This window comes from Bemisia tabaci, chromosome 4, assembly GCF_918797505.1.
Source record: "Bemisia tabaci chromosome 4, PGI_BMITA_v3".
Lineage (NCBI taxonomy): Eukaryota > Metazoa > Arthropoda > Insecta > Hemiptera > Aleyrodidae > Bemisia > Bemisia tabaci.
This window is the reverse complement of record NC_092796.1, coordinates 40,123,514-40,144,044: the sequence shown is the minus strand read 5'-3', so window position 1 is coordinate 40,144,044 and position 20,531 is coordinate 40,123,514. Positions and strand designations below refer to the sequence as shown.

The 20,531-nt window shown below is 36.5% G+C and overlaps 1 protein-coding gene across 1 annotated transcript; it reads right to left on the bottom strand.

Annotated features, from left to right (window-relative positions):
• Positions 1–830: 830 nt before the first annotated feature.
• On the bottom strand, positions 831–20,490 carry sol (small optic lobes). The gene is made up of 13 exons (XM_072299848.1): positions 20,108–20,490; positions 18,290–18,599; positions 15,704–17,713; positions 15,205–15,388; positions 13,661–13,863; positions 13,000–13,114; positions 11,931–12,117; positions 10,885–11,085; positions 10,436–10,603; positions 9,597–9,793; positions 8,570–8,715; positions 6,263–6,441; positions 831–4,596 (listed from the first exon to the last, which is right to left on the bottom strand). Exons 1-13 carry the CDS (start codon positions 20,335–20,337, stop codon positions 4,416–4,418), a joined length of 4,311 nt encoding a protein of 1,436 aa, XP_072155949.1. The 5' UTR covers positions 20,338–20,490; the 3' UTR covers positions 831–4,415.
• Between the last annotated feature and the right edge of the window lie 41 nt (positions 20,491–20,531).

The following is a 20,531-nucleotide window of genomic DNA, read 5'->3' as shown; positions in this document are numbered from 1 at the left end:
GCCAATTTCCTGACGGGCTTTGAGGAGAAAAACAGTTTCTGGCTCAGGTTGACAGCATTTATCTGCATTGAATCAGAATCTGAAGTGAAAAATCTCTAATAGGGAGGGACCTCTTACAGTTTCCATCAAATTAAAGTGGACTTGATTAATGATTTTGAACTTGATGAAAATATTTCCTATTCTATAAGAATTGCGCATAAAGTTCAGACAAACAATGGCTGCTTTTGGTACATACTGCAGTATATCGAAAAGGTGACTGCAAAAACACATTCCTCATTTGCAATATCTCAAAGTCTCCGCTTTTATTCAATTTTGTCAAAGGAGAGCTAACAAATTATTCTTCCCACAGAGAAAAATAATTTAGGGAACTTTTCCAGAAATAACAGGTGGTATTTTTCAATTTAAAAAATAATCTATGACAGGAAATCTGCAGCATTAGAAACAGAGATAAGCGTTTTTACAGTCTCACCGTTGCTTTAAGAATATTCAATGATATTGGCGCTATTATGCAACGTTCAAAAATTGTAACCTCATATCGACGGTGTAAGTCGGCAATCACAAAACTCGGTTTGCAATGTCGCAGACTTCCCGTCATACTTTATTTTTTAAACGAAAAACTACTCAACGGCATTTCTTTAAAACTGCTGTGAATTTTCTTCTCTGTGCGAGGAAAATTCTGCATAAACTTCAAGGAATGATGTCAATTTGCTCTCCTTTAAAAAAATAACATAGAGGCGGAGATTTTCAAACACCACAAACGAGATATGTGATTGTGGACTTATGCCGTCGATATTACTTTGGCTCACAGCTTTTCACAAAACAAGAGGAGATTTATTGAGATTGTGTTCTTTATTCAGTAAGCTTTAATTTCAAACAATAAAAAATCACGCACTAAATGACTGATACAAGAGAGCATCTTATTGAAAGAGACAACTGAGATTTGAATACTTATCAAAATCAAGTAAAGAATAAATTTACGGAAATAAATTATGGCTAGGTATGTATCAAATACGGAATAGTGTGTACAGGATGCATTAACAAACAAGATTTTCGGATTTGACATCAAAGAAATAATTGATTATATTTAGCTAGAACATTAATTTTTACAGACTTTCAGAAATGTAAAAAAAAGAAAGAAAACGAATTAAAAACTTGTTATATTATTTATGAATTCTGCCTGTGGTTTAAATAGTTAAAAAAAAAGTAGGTGACCGTGGGCCTAATAAAGGAAAAGAAAAGAGAAAACCCACATGGGTTTCACTCATTTTAATTACATGTGATAAAAATTTTAAGGCATACTTACAAAATTATAAAGCTCTTAATGAATTGAGAGGGGGGGGGGGGAAGCACAGGGGTATAAGTATACTTTGAGTATGAGGATTTCTCATTTATGTTGACTTCATAAAAACTAAGTCATCATAATTGTAATGTTGGTAACTTTGAAAAATGACATTGCCGTTACTGGTTTCAAATATAATACAGCACTTTCCAACCGATTTCAAAAAGCTGTTGAAATAAAAAACAATCGGTGATTTTTTAATGCAAACTAACCACAAAAATGGCGAAATAAACACTAAAGCAAATTTTTGGAACTTTTAGGTCCTTCCTTTTTTCCCCTGTTTTTTAAGTGCCAGTGCTGTAGTAAAATAATTGTTATAGCGATTGAAATTTTAACCCGTCATAAAAAAAGAAATTAGATATTAAAGAAAAATACATTAAAGATGTACTTACAACAGTGAGAAATTTTTCCTGGCAGTGATTATATACCGGACTCAATTTGTTTTTATTTTTTTATTTTAAATCCACATCTTTTCATGAAATGTGACAAAGAAAAATGTTTAGGCAGTCGGTTTAAAAATTCAGCTCAACAAATCAATAAGAAGAATTCTCCCAGTGCTAACCATATGAGGTTACACACTAAAAAGACTTTGAACAAGAAGTCGATATTTTAAAATTTCCAAAAATCTAGCAGATATCACAGACAAATTGAAAAATGAATGTACTGAACTTACAAATCGTTTGACAAGGAGCTTTAAAAAAACCAAAGAAAATTAAATTAAATTATAAAATAAGATAACAAAAAATGAACTAAAACTTAAAGTAAAACAAAAAAAATAGCGAACGAGATCTCAGCCCGAGAGGTACAAAAGCATAATACTGTAGGAACTATAAGACTTTCCAAAATCCTTCCTGATCATCGTTTCGATGACTTGACGTGGCTCACCTTAAGAGCGGGTTCTAAGACCCTTGTGATGGTTGGGGCATGAAACCCTAGAGATGATTTTCCTCTTGTGAAACTATACTGCCCGCTTGCTGATGAGCAAGTCATAGACACGTATTGCTCAACAGCTTTTTAGCAGATAAAAACAAACAGACATTTGAATTTAGATTGACGAATAAGGCAAAAGTCCAACTTTTTCATAATCAAAGTTTTGACATTTTTAAGGTGAATACATCTACACTGAGAGGAGCAGGAACAATCCATGAATTCAAAATTAAGGAAGTGAAGTGAAATATTGTTGGTGGTGGGCAGAAGCCCACCAAGCATCCACGATAAGGAAATTTTTATCCCCTCTCACTTGCGGAGGGGGCAGAACTTTTTATGCTGAAAGGACGTAAATACAAATTGAAGAGAGAGAGTTCCATGTCTGAGAACTGGTTCAAATTTTTCAGGGACACTGGTTATCATGTTAATGAGAGGAGGTCTTCCATGATAGAAAGTGGTTCCGGGTTCTGTTACAATTAGTCTTTCCAACAATTTTCACCTTCTCCAGAAAAATTAGGTTTTTGGATGTCTTCATTTTTCGCAAGTTTCAGTTCATTAATATCCATTTGTTTTGCACTGCCAGTGTGTGGTCATGTCACAGTCACAGAGGAAATCGGTGCCTGAGACAAAAAATAAAAAACGCTATTCCAAGGGACCAGCAATGCCAAATGTACAGAGTGAGGCATTAAACTGAAACTTAAACACACTAAAACATAAAGAGACAAGCAGAAATAAACGAAAAATGTTTATAAATAAAAGAGTACAAGCTGAGGAATTTTTGGTGAAGAGACGTTTTGTGGATTCATTTTTATTCCTCTTACATTTTGAAGGAGATTCGGTTTCATGAGCCACTTAAAAAGTCTTAAAATTAGTCTCTTGCATGACAATTTTGAACTTACACAGCGCATTCATAAGTTATGTATAATTCTCATCAGGGGAGAAATTTTCATGAAGTTTCCTGCATTAAATCGGTTTTTACACGTCTTCCTAGTGTTAAAACTCCTATCTTTCCATCCAATCCAACTATAATGACTAATTTAGAAAAGGGCAAGAAAGAAATATCACTAGGACTCCTGGCAAAGAAAGCGTAGCTGTGCGGCAAGAATCTTGAAAGTTTTTGTGAATCATAAAAAGCGTTTCATATTTCATGTTTTTGAATTTATTGTTTGTACAAAAAATCAATTTAGTGATGCTGTAATGAGTCTTCAAACATTGATAAAAATTTGCTGACAAGATGAGAATGGCTGCAGATCCTCTCTTGCGTAATTTCATGATGATGGGGGCAGGACAAAAACCAGCCATGACTCACCAGCCATGCATAGCATTATAAAATATACTTGTATGATTCTATTTTGCATTCTTTGTGAATTAGTAAGGTCTCGGTTATTGTCAATTAAAATATTTAAAACTTTATGGTCTAAAAATGAGGTTCTTTTAAATCCAGTGCTCAATCAATCATATACTCGTATAAGCTGATGCTGAATAATATAATGACACAATTCTTGGCTCAATTGTAATGTTGGAGTTGCATTTTGTTACAACACCTGGATTTTGTACCTTGATGTCTTTCAGAGATTTTGTTGAAAACTACAGCTAACGACAATTTCTTCCTCTTTCAACAGAATCCTGATGAATTGTTGTCAACAAATTTTCAACCTCTTCACCTTTCAAATCAATATTTGACAGGGAACATACAAAATAATGAGCATACACCCAACATTTTCCTTTGAAAAAACAAGTTAAACCCCAATCGTGACTTATCTGCCACAAATCTAGTATTTGAATCTGATTACCGCCTCTCTTGTTATGTAGAGGATGATGATTTTACATTTGGAAATATTCCAACCAACTTTATCTGAATCCCTGATGTTATTTTAATTATAAAAAAAACAAAAAGAGAAAACTGCATTTCGATTCACTTCCATGTACCTGTAGGTATTAAAAACCAATAAAACCTCTCACTATAACAGCATTTTAAAAAAAATAAATAAGTAAAAAACCACTGAAATCAAGGTACACCAAAGACAAAAAGAAGTAAGATAAAAATACGAAAATTACTGCTGAATTGGTTCAGCCATTCAAAAGTCACTTGCCAAAAATTGTGACAAATATGAAAAGTACATCGAGACAAATTGTGGAAATGGACTTTTTAAGTGATGAGTCGAGGATGATGGAGTCCTTCCACTTGTTTATCGATGGGAGGACAGTGTGAGCTACCCACGGGGCCCCAGTCATGGAGACGCGCAGAGCTGGCTAACCGATGTGTAAGACGATGAGCAATTGAGAAGCTTCCAGACCCATCAAGCTGTGTTAGAACAATGAGTACTTGTCTGAAAAAATGAAGAATACACATTTAAATATAACAGAAAAAGGATGAATATCAAATAGTATTCCTTGACCCACATAAAGTTGCTCTTTTTTTGGTCCTTCAACTCCGGACAAATTTAAAGTTTAAAAAAAATTATGACCGGAGGTGGAAAGAAATTTCAGCTTTGCGACTGCAGTTGTGTGAAAAATGGAAAGCTGCCAGTATGCCATAGCTTAAATAGTGCGAGTTTTTTTTTTTTTTTTTTGAAAAATCAAAATGGAAAACCCATGGTATTGTAAAATCAAAGCAATTTATAGATAATTAACAAAAAAAAAAAAAAGTCATCCCTTTGGAAATTTTGGGAAAAATGTGTTTTTAAACTGGGAAGGCTAATAGACTAGTAAACAAGTTATGGTTTTAAGCATTTTGATACCTGGTTCTTTACCAAAGCTTTTCGCAGAACATGATTCACACGATGACAATTAATAAAATTAACTCCTAACCAAGATTATAATGTTTTTAAGGCATAAATTAAAACTTCCCGCTCCAGGAAAAAACAATAATCTACTTGAGTTGAATATCACACTAAACGTTACCATGAAGGTCTCTATGATGAAAATATGACAACCTCAATCTTGAGGTTTTGGTTCAGCAATAGCAAGTTGTTCTAACTTCACATGACACAGGATGGGAGAGGAACAATGCTTGATTGAGAAGCCTGTCAAAATCACTGTAGTGGGCGATTTGACTCATGCAGAGAATTGTTTTTCTTGTGAGCAGGGAATTCCAATTTCCCATGACCAATATAAAATAAAAACGTTAATATCTTACAAAGTTAAGAGTCGATTTGCAAAATCATGTTCTACGTGAAATTCTAGTTAAGAAACATGTATCAGAATGCTTAAATTCGTACATAATCTACTGGTCTATTTGAAAAATGGAAAAAAGAACTTTCTGCATTTCTGTTTGTGACGGGAGTTCTTTTAGAGGAATTGGCTGTTATGAAAGAGAGTTTGATGAAGAAGAAGATGAGACTCTAAGGTCAGGACGATTATAGGTTTGATTTGCAAAACCACTTAGCTTTGCACTGTTGAGCAAAAGACTTTGATTTGATGATTTTTTTGGGACCAGCAAATAATGCTTCACATGAAAGGATGTAGATTTTACTGAAATTTCTTGGGCACTTGGGTTTTTAGACCATAAAAATGACAAGATGTCAATGACTAAGTTTAAATCACATACCTCCGTTGCAGTATTTCAAAATTTCTATCCCTGTTTCAAGTTTCAAAGGAATACGAGACAAGTGCATTCCTCAAAATTTTCACAGAATATTTTTCAAACAGAAGAAAAAGTCAATGGAAATTGGCATGACATTATGCTGATTAGATTTCTAAGGAAGAGATGAAATGGTCATGGCCAAAGTATCACAAGCGCCAGTTGTGAGAAAATCTGGAGTGTTGCAATTAAAGACACATATTTTCCGAGTTTATTCATTGATGGTCGCTTGTGTGAAGGGAAGAGAGAGGAAGGTAAAGTTTTACAGATCACAGTAAATAATGAAATTCCTATAAATGTGGATGAATATTCCATTCTGAGATTTTTTGACTTCATCAAGGGCAATCACCTCTTCCTTATACAGCACTATGAGATGTTGCTCAGAAAGTTGAGCATCTTTTTCCAGAACGTACCTGTGCAAAGGAGGCACCGAGTCGACTGTTTTTAGCTCTCCTCGAGTAGAAACGACATTGTAACTCTCTTGACAATCACATTTGATATGAATCCATCGATTTTCATGACGATTCTCAACCATCACAACCAAACCAGCCCATCCTTTGGTTAGGTAATACGCAGTCATTCCTTCTCGGCCCTGAAAAAATTACAGCAGAAGGAAATTAAAATGGAAAATATTTTGAAGCTTAAAATGTAATTTTGTAGGAGATTATCAGCATTACTAATGTTTGGAACTGGAAAAAAGACTGCCCATACTATCCACCATATTTTCAACTTCCTCAAAGCTTATTAGTCCCTGCCAGGTCGGTAAATCTATAGAGATCCTAAAAGCCCTGACTATCTGTAAAAGTTTGAAACTAGAAAAAGGACGTTGCTGAAATATAGTAACCAAGAAAAAATCATCCTGACAATTACTACGATTTTCATATTAGCTTGGAAGATGAGATGCAGATTCTGCAGATTAAATAATGAGCAAACTCATTATGACACCTCCTATCGGGGATGACCCCCCCCCCCCCCAAAATTACCATGGTCAGGCATACTGCGTCTCTCATGCACTGTATGCTTGCCATAGACCACTTGACAAGGTGCAAAGGACCCCGCATACCTCTTATGGGAAGCTGCACCATGACGGATTGCCTTCTGACTTATGTCATTTGATTCTCCTCAAAATGTTGATCAAAAGTTATAATTGTGCCAACTTTCTACGATGCACCGTTTTCGCAAAAAACCTAAGAGAAGATTCAATTTTTCGGCGATAAAAAGCCAGAAAGATTCCTCATTTCAGTACTCGAGTGAACAAATCAGGGGAACTCCCGCACTGAGCGGCAGTCTTATGGATTCCGCTCGCCGTTTTGCTCGACCATCCAAATCAGATTCTTGAGGAGCATAAGAACAGGAAAGTCTGAACGTCTACCGAGCGAGTGCGGGAGGGAGATAGCCCCTGAGTCGGCAGGTACAGATAAGAAGACGGACACGTGTTACAGTTTTACCTTATTTACATTGGACCTGTCCTCAAATGCTTTGTTCTTTTTCATTCATAGTCGCCGAATAATTGAATCTTCTCTTAGGTTTTTGGCGAAAACGGTGCATCGTAGAAAGTTGGCGCAAACATAACTTTTGATCAGCATCTTGAGGAGAATCGAATGACATAAGTCAGAGGGCAATCCGTCATGGTGCAGCTTCCCATAAGAGGTGTGCGGGATCCTTTAAGCATTCTGATACATGTTTCTTCTTCAAAGTTTCATGTAGAACACGATTCGTGCAAAAGAAATTATACGTCTTACAAAATTTTAAGTCTACAAGCATGAAATTGCACATAACAGTTTTGGCAGGCTACATAACATGCGGGTCGATTGTTGAATTGTCGGATGATCCTGATCGATAAATCCCTATCTTAGCAATGCTTTTTATCGATCAAGGTAATTTGATATCGATTCAACAATCAAGCCGCAGGCAGTGTTTTTTCCCTGCCTTGTGTTATTCATAAAAGTGTGAACATTGTCCAACAGCTGAGCTAAAGCGCCTAGATTGAAGTTGCCACATTTATAAATCCCATATATTGTTACAGTGCTGTTTAGTGTGCGACTCAACTCAAGTTGATACCGATTTTTTCCATGAGTGGGAAGTTAGAATTTACGCATTGGAAAACCTTGATACCTTCGTTAAGAGTTAAATTTAATAATTTTTGTTGCAAAAATCGTGTTATACATGTAACTTTGATGAGCAATGTATGTCATATTGCTTACAATTGCGCCTTGACTCAATGGAATCGACTTTTTTCTAAAACAAGTCAAAATTTTCAAAAATTCAACAGAGCAATTTAGTTTGGAAACAGAATCTGATTTTACTAGGTTGTGCAGTTCCTCAAACACTAATAATTCCCAACATTTTAAAGAAATCTGAGCTACCAATAGACTATTTTTATCAATTTTTCAAAATACCTGTATTTTCCGTGCAGTGTTTGCAGAAAATAATTCTCTACTAAAACTCATCCATCGCAGAAGAGTAACTTAACCACTTTGCCAATACTTTGGTCACTGACGACTAAAAAAAATCTACCTTTGACTTGCAAAAATCTTAGCCGACTTTACTATCACTACTTGAAAAAGCAAATATTAAAGGTTAACGTCGAATTCCCCGGGTTTTCCCTGTGTTTTTCCACGTCATTGAATTCAATAGGTTTTCCTGCTTTCCCAGTAATAGAAACCCTGATAGAAGCAGTCTCCTTGTAAAATAAACTTTAAAAATACATCCTCACTTACTTCATGTCTCTGTCCTTTTGCAAGAGTGAGACTGATAATTGCATCGGCAAGTATGTATGCAGGAGGTGAGATCTGTTCAACCAGCAGTCGCTTTGAACTGTGAATCGCCAAAACGTAGGCGGGATAATTTGCAGGGTCACTGATGCCTAGAAAGAGTAAAAAACCATTGTGCGCATCATTAAATAAAAAGAAAAAAAGAGGGGAAATAGAATTGAAAAAAGCCAAAAACTGAATACAATCATTCATGATTTCATCATACATACTTCATACTACACACTTCATGTTTACATCATACATCACCGTCCTAAGAAAAAGTGATTCCAATGAAGTAAAACTTAAAATCGAGAAATAAGTAGAAGCACTTAGCAAAGTATTTTACAGGATTCTGTACATAAAAAAAACACCAAAAATATGAAACTAACCCAATGTTCTAAATATTTATTGTTTGGGGTTCAAGGAATATAATTTAAAAAAAAAAAAAAAACTACGGGTCAGTGAGAAGGAATTTTTGCAGGGTTGTAATATAGTTTATTGAATGTAAAATTTCGTGAAAAAGCCAAATAGTTTATTGAAAAGTTAAAAAAATACGGAGAAAAATCTAATCAAAACCCGAACAATCAAAAGCAGATGGTCAAGTTTCACATGGCACGATAATACCTGAATAAGAATTCAGTCAATCAGTAAATGCCGTTTCCCCTGTCTGGCTGTCATCAGCGCTCCACAAAATTACTGTTTCAAATAGGTCCTATTTTTGGCATACTCAAAAACGGGTTTCTTGGCCACTCACGGTTTAAAAAAATCTGAAAAAATTCCTAGGAGCTTGGTTCCCTCCGTACTTTCAGAGGATGATAAAAAAAGTGGGTACCACGGACCCATTGAACGTTTTTAACAGGCATGTTCAAGACCAAGAATTATAAGACTAAAATTTAACTTTATGCCCTGTATTGGGATATACCCCTCTATACCTCTCTGTGAAGAGTATCATAGTTTCTTAATACATTGTAAACTTTGCAGAATGAAAAATTACCTGTGTGCCAGTGATTGAAAGCAAGACAGACGAGAATATATAAATCCCTTTCGAGCATTTTGTGACAGCCAACAAATCCGCGGACCTGTCGTTTGCTATGCTCCACCAACCGTCCAACTTCAGGGGTAGCAGCACTTCGTGCTCTTAGAACAACCACGCATAGGTCCAGTTGACTTCGTTCTGACTTTGCTGAATTTCTAAAAATAGTAGACAGGATAGGATTAGTTCCTCATGACATGAGTTACTTAGGTTTTGGTATTAAATTAGTTCTTAACAAAACACCCTTTCCTGAAAATGAATAATTTGATTAATCTCTCATAAGGAAAAGGATGAAAAAAGTTCCTCTCCATGTGTGCTCAGTAGCCTCCAACAGTAAATGATACAATGATAATGCCATATGCAGTGTATTTACCACATGCACTGTACACATTATTATTCAGGCACCTAGTGCATTTCTGTGTTGCAAAAATAAAGCTAGTTCATGTTTTGTTTCAATAATTTACTCAATAATATTTACTTCACGCTATGATTGAATTGGCTTGTGCAAACACCCACCATAAGGCTTCCTTCATCCTAATAGAAGTCCTTGCACCACTTTTATACTTTACATCTTCAACAGTACTAAAAACCAAAAAACTCAAAATTGGAAAAAAAAAATCTACACTACAGTTTCAGCGAGAGTTAATTCAATTGAAGAGCAGGAGATGGCTACCTACCTAGTATTGACAGTGCATGAGCTGGAATAAAAATAAAAGCAGTGAGACAACTTGTTTTTTCTTTTGATACCTAACTTGGTTGAAAGGATAAACATTATTCTGGATAGTTGCACATAAACTTACCTCTGTCCTTCCTGGAAGAGGGTGAATTCTGCTTCAGTTGGCTCAAAAACAGTAAGCAGAACACAAGACAGATGATCAACGGATGACAGGGGTGGTAAAATTCCTCTCAGTCTAACTTCGCTCCATCCTTGACGATGCACTTTGCATATGTCAATACAGTCAAAATACCTGAAAGCAATAACGTAATTTTATTGACTGATCTCCTTAGAATCAAGGGTGATTCAAAAAACACACATAATGTTTTCCGACATAGATTAGTAATTGATTGGCAGTCTGCAAAAACGAACAAGATCCATTTTTGGCGATTTTAAGTTACCTGTGTCACAACAAGTCATGAATGGCCTCTCTGTGTGTGTATGAAAGAAAAACAGTAGTGTGTACAAAAAGTAAATGATAAAAGGCACATTTTCTGCAAGCTGACTGGTTGAAGAGAGTTTAAGAAGACTCACTTTAAAACATCATCGAATGAAATCCAGAAAACACCGTCAGAGGCACCATGCGGCATGAGCAAGTCTCTCAGTTCAGGAGTCCAGAGATCTGACTCATCGGACCAGTCTCCTTTCCATGAATAACAGCCCCAAGGATTCCTTAGTCGCACCAGCCTCACTCCATTAGATAAGTCACGAACATCCAAGACAGAGTAAGCGTGCCTAAAAATCAAAGTAAAAAATGATATACAGTGTAACACCCAATATAGATATCCCAGTCAAGGGTAAAATGTAACTGATAAAAACTTAACAACCATTTCGATGATGAAACTGCAGAAATAAGTATTTCGGTTTGTGGTATTGCAGACTTCCTGTCATACTTTACTTCCTATGCGGAAAACTACCTAACATCTTCTCTTGAAAACTTTGATAATTCTTTTTTTTTGACAAGAAGAATATTCTGTAAAAATGTCTAGCCATAAAGTTGGTTCTGTCTTCTTTCAAAAAATAAAATAGGCGCAGAGATTCTGAGACATTGCAACCAAGAAACGCATTTTTGCAGTTTCACTGTTACAATAAAAGTAAAAATAATTAATCCTTTTAACTGGACAAAAAATATCAATCAAATAATCATAAAATTGTGACCTTTCACGAGGGAAGAGACCTCAATTTGTGGAAGAAAATGATTTAAAAGAGCTTTATTGAATTAGGTAAAATTATTGGTGCTTGAGTTTTCAACACACTCCGAACACTCCAAATAGTGGCAATAAAGTATGGATGGATACATGTTAGTGTTGCAGATATTCACTCGTCATTTGCACAATACTTCTTCAAATAAAAGTTGGAATACTTTTTTGAGAGGGTTGTGATTCTCTGCCCCCCTCAGGGCTAGGGATAAGGGCCAACTTGAAAATTTCGGAAAAAGGCCCCCATGTCATGATCCTTCTTCAGAGAGCACAAAAAAAAAATAAAATCAGCGAAAACGGCGATCTACGACCGAATTAAAATAGGGATCTGCTGTTCAAAATGGCAGCAAAAGGATGGCATGTCACAGCAAGAGGACTTACCTTGGCCTCAGCCCTTTGCGTTGGTACTCTTCTTCATCAACTCTCATGTTACCACCACCGCACGAAGCTCCCATCAAATAGCGAGCTAGGCGTGAGGATAAAAGCTGAGCCCAAATTAGGTCTTTATCCAGCTCATCCTCTGATGGTAATGAAGAGGGTTGTAGAGAAACACTCTCACAAGGTGCACCTAGAACATTGTTTACTTTTAATTTCAGATTCATCTCTTGATAAAACTAAGTGCTAAGGCATGCAAGTCGAATTTCTTAGACAAACAGATCCATCATTTAGGTGTTACTTGATCAATAAATAGAAAGAACTTTACTAAACTATGGATGAAGGTAGCTATTTTCATGCAGGAAATCTGAAAAAGTCATTAATAAGATAGAATAGACAGGAGTTACGATGCCGTTTTAAAAGTTTTTAATTTAAAAACTGGCTATTTAACTTCTGAGCTACCATAAGACACGGCCATACTGCCATGCTAAGGAAAAACTTCATATAAACATTTATAGGTTGCCAAATTTCCTCTGATAAAATGTTCATTTTTAAGGAGAGTTCTGAACATTTTCTCTTGGAATTTTCAGATGACTTAGATCTAATTGCGAATAAAATTCTCTATAAAATTGGAGGAAAAATATTTACAGATTCGTATTTCATCAAAGGAAATTTGGTAAGGTCTGAAGGCATCTGATTACAACATTCTTCCTTAGCATGGTAGCATACTGAAACAGCTGTAGCCTAATTGATGAGGCTCATAAACATTTCTTGAAGAACATAGATATTCAGGCATTTGAATGAAACTCGATATTATTTTCACAAATTCATGATTGCCAAAAAAAAAAAAAAAAAAAAAAAAAAGAAGAAGCGCATTTCTATAAGGAAACATGACTCCATATGTACATTCTGATGTTCTGTAAGAAATGCTACAGGAAATTCAGGCGTGGCAATAGAAAAATATATTTTAGTTTTACTCTAGATATTGCACTATTATAAAAGATGAGCGAGCCAACTAAGCCCTCAATATTAAAAAGAGAAAATCGGAGAGTAAGTGAAGAAAAAAGTTAAAAACCTGTTAGGGTTGAGAGGCCTTCTATAGCCCTGCCAGACACCAAACCTTCGTAGCAACCATGGATTTTGGCCACCGCTTTTTCAATCAGAGGCACCCACAATTGTTTCCTTTTTGCCTGAAAAAGAAATTGAAGATGGGTATTCTTAACTACTCCAATAAATAAGACAAGCTGTTCTGGAGGCGTTTTCTCTCAAACTAGTGCCTAAAACAACTCAACTTCCAACGAATGTCAGCTTTGGTTGGGATTGAAATATTTAGTTACTTCTTCCGCAGAATTTTTTGTACAGATATTCATCGTAAAATGATACATGTTGCTGGCTGGCCCAATAATAAAATAAAATGGGGAATATTCACCTACTTCAAATACTAAAAGGTATTTTAACAAATTAAACAATCATGGGTTTGGTACATTATAAGGATAAAACCTTTCTCATTTCTGTGATTTCCATAATTTACTTCAGTAACTACCAGAGTGAAAGTATTTTCAGCTTTTAGGTCATAAGGATCTCTATTACTGCAAAAAGTCACGGATGTTGAGGTTGCAATTATTTTAGTTTACTGAAAAACAAGAAATATGGGTTTTGCATATTTCAAGATGGCATGGTAAAGCAAAGTTGAGGCAACGAATTGAACTGATTTATTTTAGACAAATGGTTCTTACTTGGGAGTAGACAAGATGTCCTCGCTTATCGCAAGGCAGTAGGTCATCAATTAATACTGTCGTCCATCGTCCATCTTTGCACAGCCGCACCTGATAGACACCTTCTGCACAAACTTCCCTCTTCACCATGACTTTCTTCACAAGATCCTCACATTCCGCCAACACAGCCAGAGCGCTAAGAAGCCAACAGTTCCCTAGGATGCCTGGTCAAAAAAGAAGTTACATCATCAATTCCGAACAATAACAAAAACTTAAGATAATGATTACAATCTACAACAAATGCAATCTTGTTACAGCCTTCGAGAGTCAGCACTATCCGTTGTATAAGCTGTTTTCTTGGTTATTTTAGACTGCACTGGATTGTCAACCACAGGATCAAGTCAGGAACCAAACTTAAAGAATCCCAATTCCATGGTCTCGCAGTACACCGGCATCTCTTGGGGGATAAAATGGGGGTCCCGATTTTAAAAGTCATGGTTCTGCATATTTATGAAATTCATCTATAAGAATCAAACAGTGCTGAAAATTGTAACCTCCACTGATACCACTGAGCCCAAAATATTGATCTCTGAAGGCGGACAACTGACAATAAGCCCCTACTACAAAAAATACAAAGTCCCTAAATTGACTTAAAGGCTCGGAGGAAAGGTGTTTTTTTTAAATGTTCAACCCCAAAGAATCCCACTTTGACGGTCTTGGGGGCCCCTGAAGCTCTGCTGATGGGGTACAGGGGGATCTTAAACTTTTTGAATTTCCGAGTTTAGGGTTCCCTGTGCCCCATCAGCAAAGTTCCACAAGCACACAGGACAGTCAATTTCAAATGCCTTGGGGTTGATTACTTGGGAAAACATATTTTTTAACCAGCCTCTAGGTTAATTCAGCAACCTAGCATTATGTAAAGAGGGCTCTTTCCCCCACCTTAAGGGGTCAATAACTTGGATCTGGATGGGTTGATTTTGAACTTTACGGTGTCGATTTGGTTTAGAATTTTTTGAACTTTCTGATTTTGAAGGAACGATTCCATACTTTTGCCAAGGACCTTCACTTTTTACATGCAGGCTTCGAGCTGATGAAGTTTGGATTCCTTCTTGACAATTTCCAACAGCAACGTCCTTGTCTAATCTAAAATAACTGAGAAAAAAGCCTGATACAAGTAATGTGAACCAGGGGCACCCTTAATTTTTTACTGATAAGACTATAATGGCCAAAAAGCTGGATATAACACGAAATGATAAACAGAAACATTGCTCACTTCATCGTTGTAAGTACGTTTTGATTCAGGTTTAATACCTAGTTAAGTAAAGATAGTAATGACAAAATAGCTATCCACAGGTAACATATGTAACATTGGGAAATCTAAATCTAATGACTTAAGTTTTAGAATAATTATGGGGCCCACCTTTCGATAGCTTAACGCATTATGAAGTTAGAGTATGGATCCCAAATGTTTATTAAAGACAGTTTCAGGTAACCTCATCAAAAATGAATTAATAAATAAGTAAGTAAATGTACGAAGGACAAATATTTTTTGATATTACACGGACCTTGAGAGATATCCGATGGAAGTGGAGTCCGAAAAATGGTCCAGTCGAGATCGGAATCACCATCCATTTGGATCTGATGTGGTCTCAACCACTTGACTACATGGTTGTCTTTGATTGTCGGAGGATTGTAGTACAGAGATTTAAGGTCTGGTGGAAAAGAGTCATCTACGAAAGGCTCATCATTCTGAAAGATACAAGGAGAAAGAGAAAAAAAGAGGGACATAGTGAGTTCTTGAAGCTGTAAAATGATCATTTACCTGTACTTTATTGTGTACCACTTGAGAAGGCCAGTTGAAATCTTAGCTTTGATAATCAAAATGAAAAAGAATAAACTGAAATTTTAAAAAAGAAATAAAGTACCAAAGGTAGCCAGAATAAATTGAAAACTAAAATTGATAAATTCAAAAATCTATCCATTTGGCAACAACAGTAGTTCAAGCTGTGTACACTTAATGTGCTATTACTAGGTACTCTAGAAAAGAAAGAAAACAGTCCTTACCACTTTACAAAACGAGACAATTTGGTTCCATTTTTCCAAAGCTTCAGTTTCTTCGATCATTCGCAAATCATCCATAAGCTCACTTTCTTGTTTCAAATGGTTAAAAAAGTTTGCACCTCGTGCAACCACTCTCTGCTCGGAGACATTTCGATGCGATGCAACTTGATTGCTCAACTGAGCTGTGCTTGCTTTAGCAGATGAAGATAGGCACTTGGAGCTTTGACACATGTCACAGGTTATTGCTTCAAAGGAGTTTTCATATGTGCACATTCGACATTCCCACTTCAAGTTGGAGAACTTGAAATTTACTGAAGCTTGACTCAACTGGTTCTGGGGAGCATGACCCACTTGATTCAAAAGCGCATGTTGGTTTTCAGAGCCAAGATTTGATGAAACCTGATTTGGCATGTGGTTCATCATATTTCCACTTGAGCGTCTACTTACAGCACTGTTCGATCTCCGAACATGCTGCTGTTTTGGAATGGCGCCAAGATTACTCCCTTGGGCTGAGTTTGAACTCCAGTCATTAGGAGAGGAACTTCTTTGTGTGGGAGTGACCATGTTGACTGGGTGTTTGCATGCCAAACAACAATCGGAAGACATCAGGTTCTTCAGCGTACAACTGGAGCAAATCCAGAACTCACCCTTACGCAGAGTTGCATCCTGAACCAAGCTTATGCTGCGTAACTTTGAGCCTCCGCAAACGATGCAAGCCATAGCATTAGCCGAGTTGACCAAAGTGCATTTCTTGCACGTCCATTCAGACTCAGAACTAGGGGCATCATGGCTCCAGCGTCTAAAACTGAGATCAGTAACATCACGAAGAGAGCTTTGGAAAAAATTAATATTATTGTTGACAGCGCTACTTAAAACAGTGTCACCTCTATCTGAACCTCTGACCATGTTTTCATGATTATTCACCGAGTTTCTGATGGAGCTGATATTGTCACCCGTGCTTCCAGCACCTTGATCTGAGGAATCTTGAACAAAATTAATGTTGCTAGGATTTCTAGCATGACCAATATCTTCCGAGATTCTAACATCAAAGTTTTCGTTTGACTTATCTCCTGGCGCAGAACGACGTGTGTCCTCCCTCACAGTTATTAAACTGGGTTCTGTAAGACTAGGTGGTGATCTTGGTGAGCAACAAATATCACAAAGGTTTGCTTGCATCATATTGTAAGCAAATGAACATTTTATACAAGTCCACATGCGTTCAGATTCAGTTTTACTCAACAGGATATTCCTATCTATTGCATTGCTTGGAACCTGATCTGAGTCTTTATTTATATTGTAAGGTTTGGAAAATGGCACTTTTGAGTTGGGTGAAGGCTCAAAGCCAATGAAAGAGTATCGTGTCTTGTTTCGTGATAAAATTGGATTGGAGCTTGAAACATCAACGCTTGAAATTCTGAAATTAATTTCATCTGGTAAACTGGACACAGAGGAGTTTTTCCATCGATTACTTGTATTTTCAGAGTTGGATTCTGCAAAGTTTTCAGATCTTAGGTATAATGATGAGTCTGCTCCATCATTGAATGCAGAATGATGACGGTCCCAATAAGGAACTGAGATAATAACATTACGCTCTGAGGATTGAGGAAATGATAGTTTGCGCGGTGAGTCGCAAACTTCGCACCTAGAGTTGACTACAGAATTGACTAGAGTACAGCGCTGACAGACCCAGTTTTGATGATTACTGGGTGAGGAGGCTGAGAAGGTTGAGCACTGACGCAGTCCTTTGTTTTCTTCCGATAGAGAATCTCTGTGATTTAATGATGCAGGAATCATGAGGCTTTTGGGTCGTTGCAAAGTTTCGTAGCTATAGCTGTAATCCTTATTTTCCGAGTTCCACTTAGATCTTAATACAGCACTGTTGGACAATGACCGACTCACTTTTGTTTTGACCTTGTCATAGATTGATGTTGAAAAATACTGCCTCTTTGGTGATCGGTTGACAAGAGAGTCTGTCTTGACACTGTGTAGAACACACAAATTTTTAGTTGGCACCTGCAATAGAAAGAGAAATGGAGATGGTGAGTGTGTGTGAATGAAAACATCATGCAAAACTCAGACTTCTTGAGGATTTTGATCTCAATGGTACCCAAGTTCTCCGCACCTCCAAGATTTAAAGGTTTATTTGCCTATCCATGTGAGCAGAATTAAGGATGTGGATAAGCTTACCAATTTCAAAAAGACTGTAACTGAATCACAAAATTTTTTCTGATCTTCTCTCAGATTTCATTTGTTATACAAAATTAGATAACATTGTGCTTGAAAAATTGTGAGTGCAGGCATTTGCAAAATAGGAGATATTCACAGGAAGTTTTGACGCATTCTTCACTTTAGGTTATAAAAAAAGAAGAAAAAAACGTGAAAGGAAAGAGAGCAACGTGAAATCAAATCACAAATTCTCCTTAAAATTGTCAATGTGATCTTAAGTGACTTTGCTGTTAGTTAAGGTGGATATTTTTTTATTGGCCAATTTAAATGAGAAGTTTATAATGCATTGATGCATCAAAATTTCTGCTCCGGTGAACAAGGATTTTAAAAATGTTTCAATAAGTAATATGTACCAATACAGACCTCAGAAAACGGATTCTGTTCTTTCAAAACGCGCGGCTGATCTTCCAAGCACCATTCTTGAGCGTCCATATTTACCACATATGAATTTTGCGCCCTCTCCTCTGCAGCCATTACTTTTTGGTGGCAAACAAAGCACTGACCAGTGTGGCTTGAATGCGTTAAACCACAATGACACTTCCAGGAGAGAGTAAAATTCTCTGAGCTGCCAAACCTACTTTTTTTGATTGGATCAGTTGCTATGTTCGAGTTTAATCGGCTTATGTCCGTGAGGCTCCCACATGTAGCTTTTACATGCTGATTGGAACTTTGCCTGAAACAGGTGAGAAAAAAACGATGTGATTGAAATTTCTTGAACCTCACTAGTAAAAACTTTCGGGCACAAAGTGGTGAAACAAGAGAAGCAAAGGGGCAAACCTCAAATCCGTACGATCGATAATTGTCTGAGGTAAAATGCAAGTTGAAAGTTTCTTTTAAGTTACGGATTAAAAAAAAGACTTTCAGGTATAGGACAGGGCTACTGCACTGGGATACTGTTGAATTTTAGGATGCAGATTATCAGTTTAATGCATCAACACTTGGAAATGATTAATTGAGGGGCTTGGAGGACAAGCCGCATAGGTGCAGTTTTTGAAAAAATTGATATGTTAATGGTTTCAAATAAAACTAGTCTTGATGCATATTTTGAGATGAATCCCAAATTTTCATTTTAAGCATCAAATAGTCAGTTTGAACTTTTTTTTTGCCAAAAGGATCCATGTGATTTCGAAACTTTAAACACATATTTTTTGCTATATGAAAAACTGCACTTGTGCGCCTTTTCCTCCAAGTTCCTCAATTGTGAGCTTTAGTTGGGGTACTTAAAAAAAAGCACATCAAAATAGATCCATGCCTTGAGGGTGCATGATTAAATTTAAGAATTAATTGGCCAAAAAATAAGGTAAAAAATTTTCATCCATTGATAATTGATATCGATCCTTTACATTTTTTCAACCATGCTCCTGACCTTCTTTACAAACTTTAGGGCACTCTTTGAGACATGAATCTACCTTCCGTTGATCAATTTTTTTAAATTACTCTGAATAAGATTCATGATTACTTGGCCATGAATAAAGCTCAAAGTGTTTTGCAATTTTTTTTTTCTTCCCCTGGCCATTGGATTGGATTCTCCATCCCCTTGACTTTCTCTTGTCTTTCATTACAAATCGTTGTGCATTTTGATTGTTACGGGGCAGAGAATACCTATACCATTTTCGTCAAGTAGGTACGTACAGCATTTTTGTGTGACTAGGTAAGTTACTATACAAGATAGAGGGGAAAGAAGGAAACCAATTATCACTTATCTCTGAGAGAATAACTGTTTTCTGGGTTCATCTGATTTCTCAACAGAATTTAATCAGTTGAAGTCATAAGTACGGTGAATTAATGGAGTTTCCTCATAATATAGGGCAGGAAATTTACGAAATTGAAACTTGCAAAACATGCTATGTAGGATTTGTAAGCTACAAAATTACAATCTTGCACTCATAGCAACATTTAAATCCTCAAGAAGATATTGCACATGGATCACTAGAGTATAGTTAGAGCCTCAAAATCTCAGAATTGTCAAGCTTAAAATCTGACATGGTAAGTAAGTTTATCATGAATTCCTTCGCATGAGCGACTAAATTAATTGATAATGAAATATAAACAACATCCCATACGTGATGCTAAGAAAGAATTACATTTGTTAAAAACCATGAGTTAAATTTACTCCACCAACAGATCGGTTGCTATGCGCTGAGGGCAATTACTGGTAAGAGTACTTAGTTATAGTAGTACCTGTATAGTGACGACAGTAAGTTATCACAATCAGTTAAGACAGTGGAGAATTTGCAACTCTGAGGGTCGGATAATTTGGGATCTAATGCTTTGATCGGGTTTTCTGGTGCAGTTATGACATGGTTTACACTTCTGAGCTCTCCACATCGAATGCACGATGACCGTTCAGTGGGATTTATGGAAGAACACTTTTCACAATTCCATTGTAACACTGAAGCAATGGAGCCCATGATTTCTTGACCATGGTTAAAATTTAATGTTAGGGAAATAAAATAGAGGATATCCGCGAAGATGAATTGGATTACACTGATAAAAAATGAAGAACGGTAATCCAAACAACCACAATCACACACGAATCAATTTTTATCAGCTCGGCCTCAGCTGATCCATAGAGGAAAGAGAGGTGGTCACGGGATGACGGTGG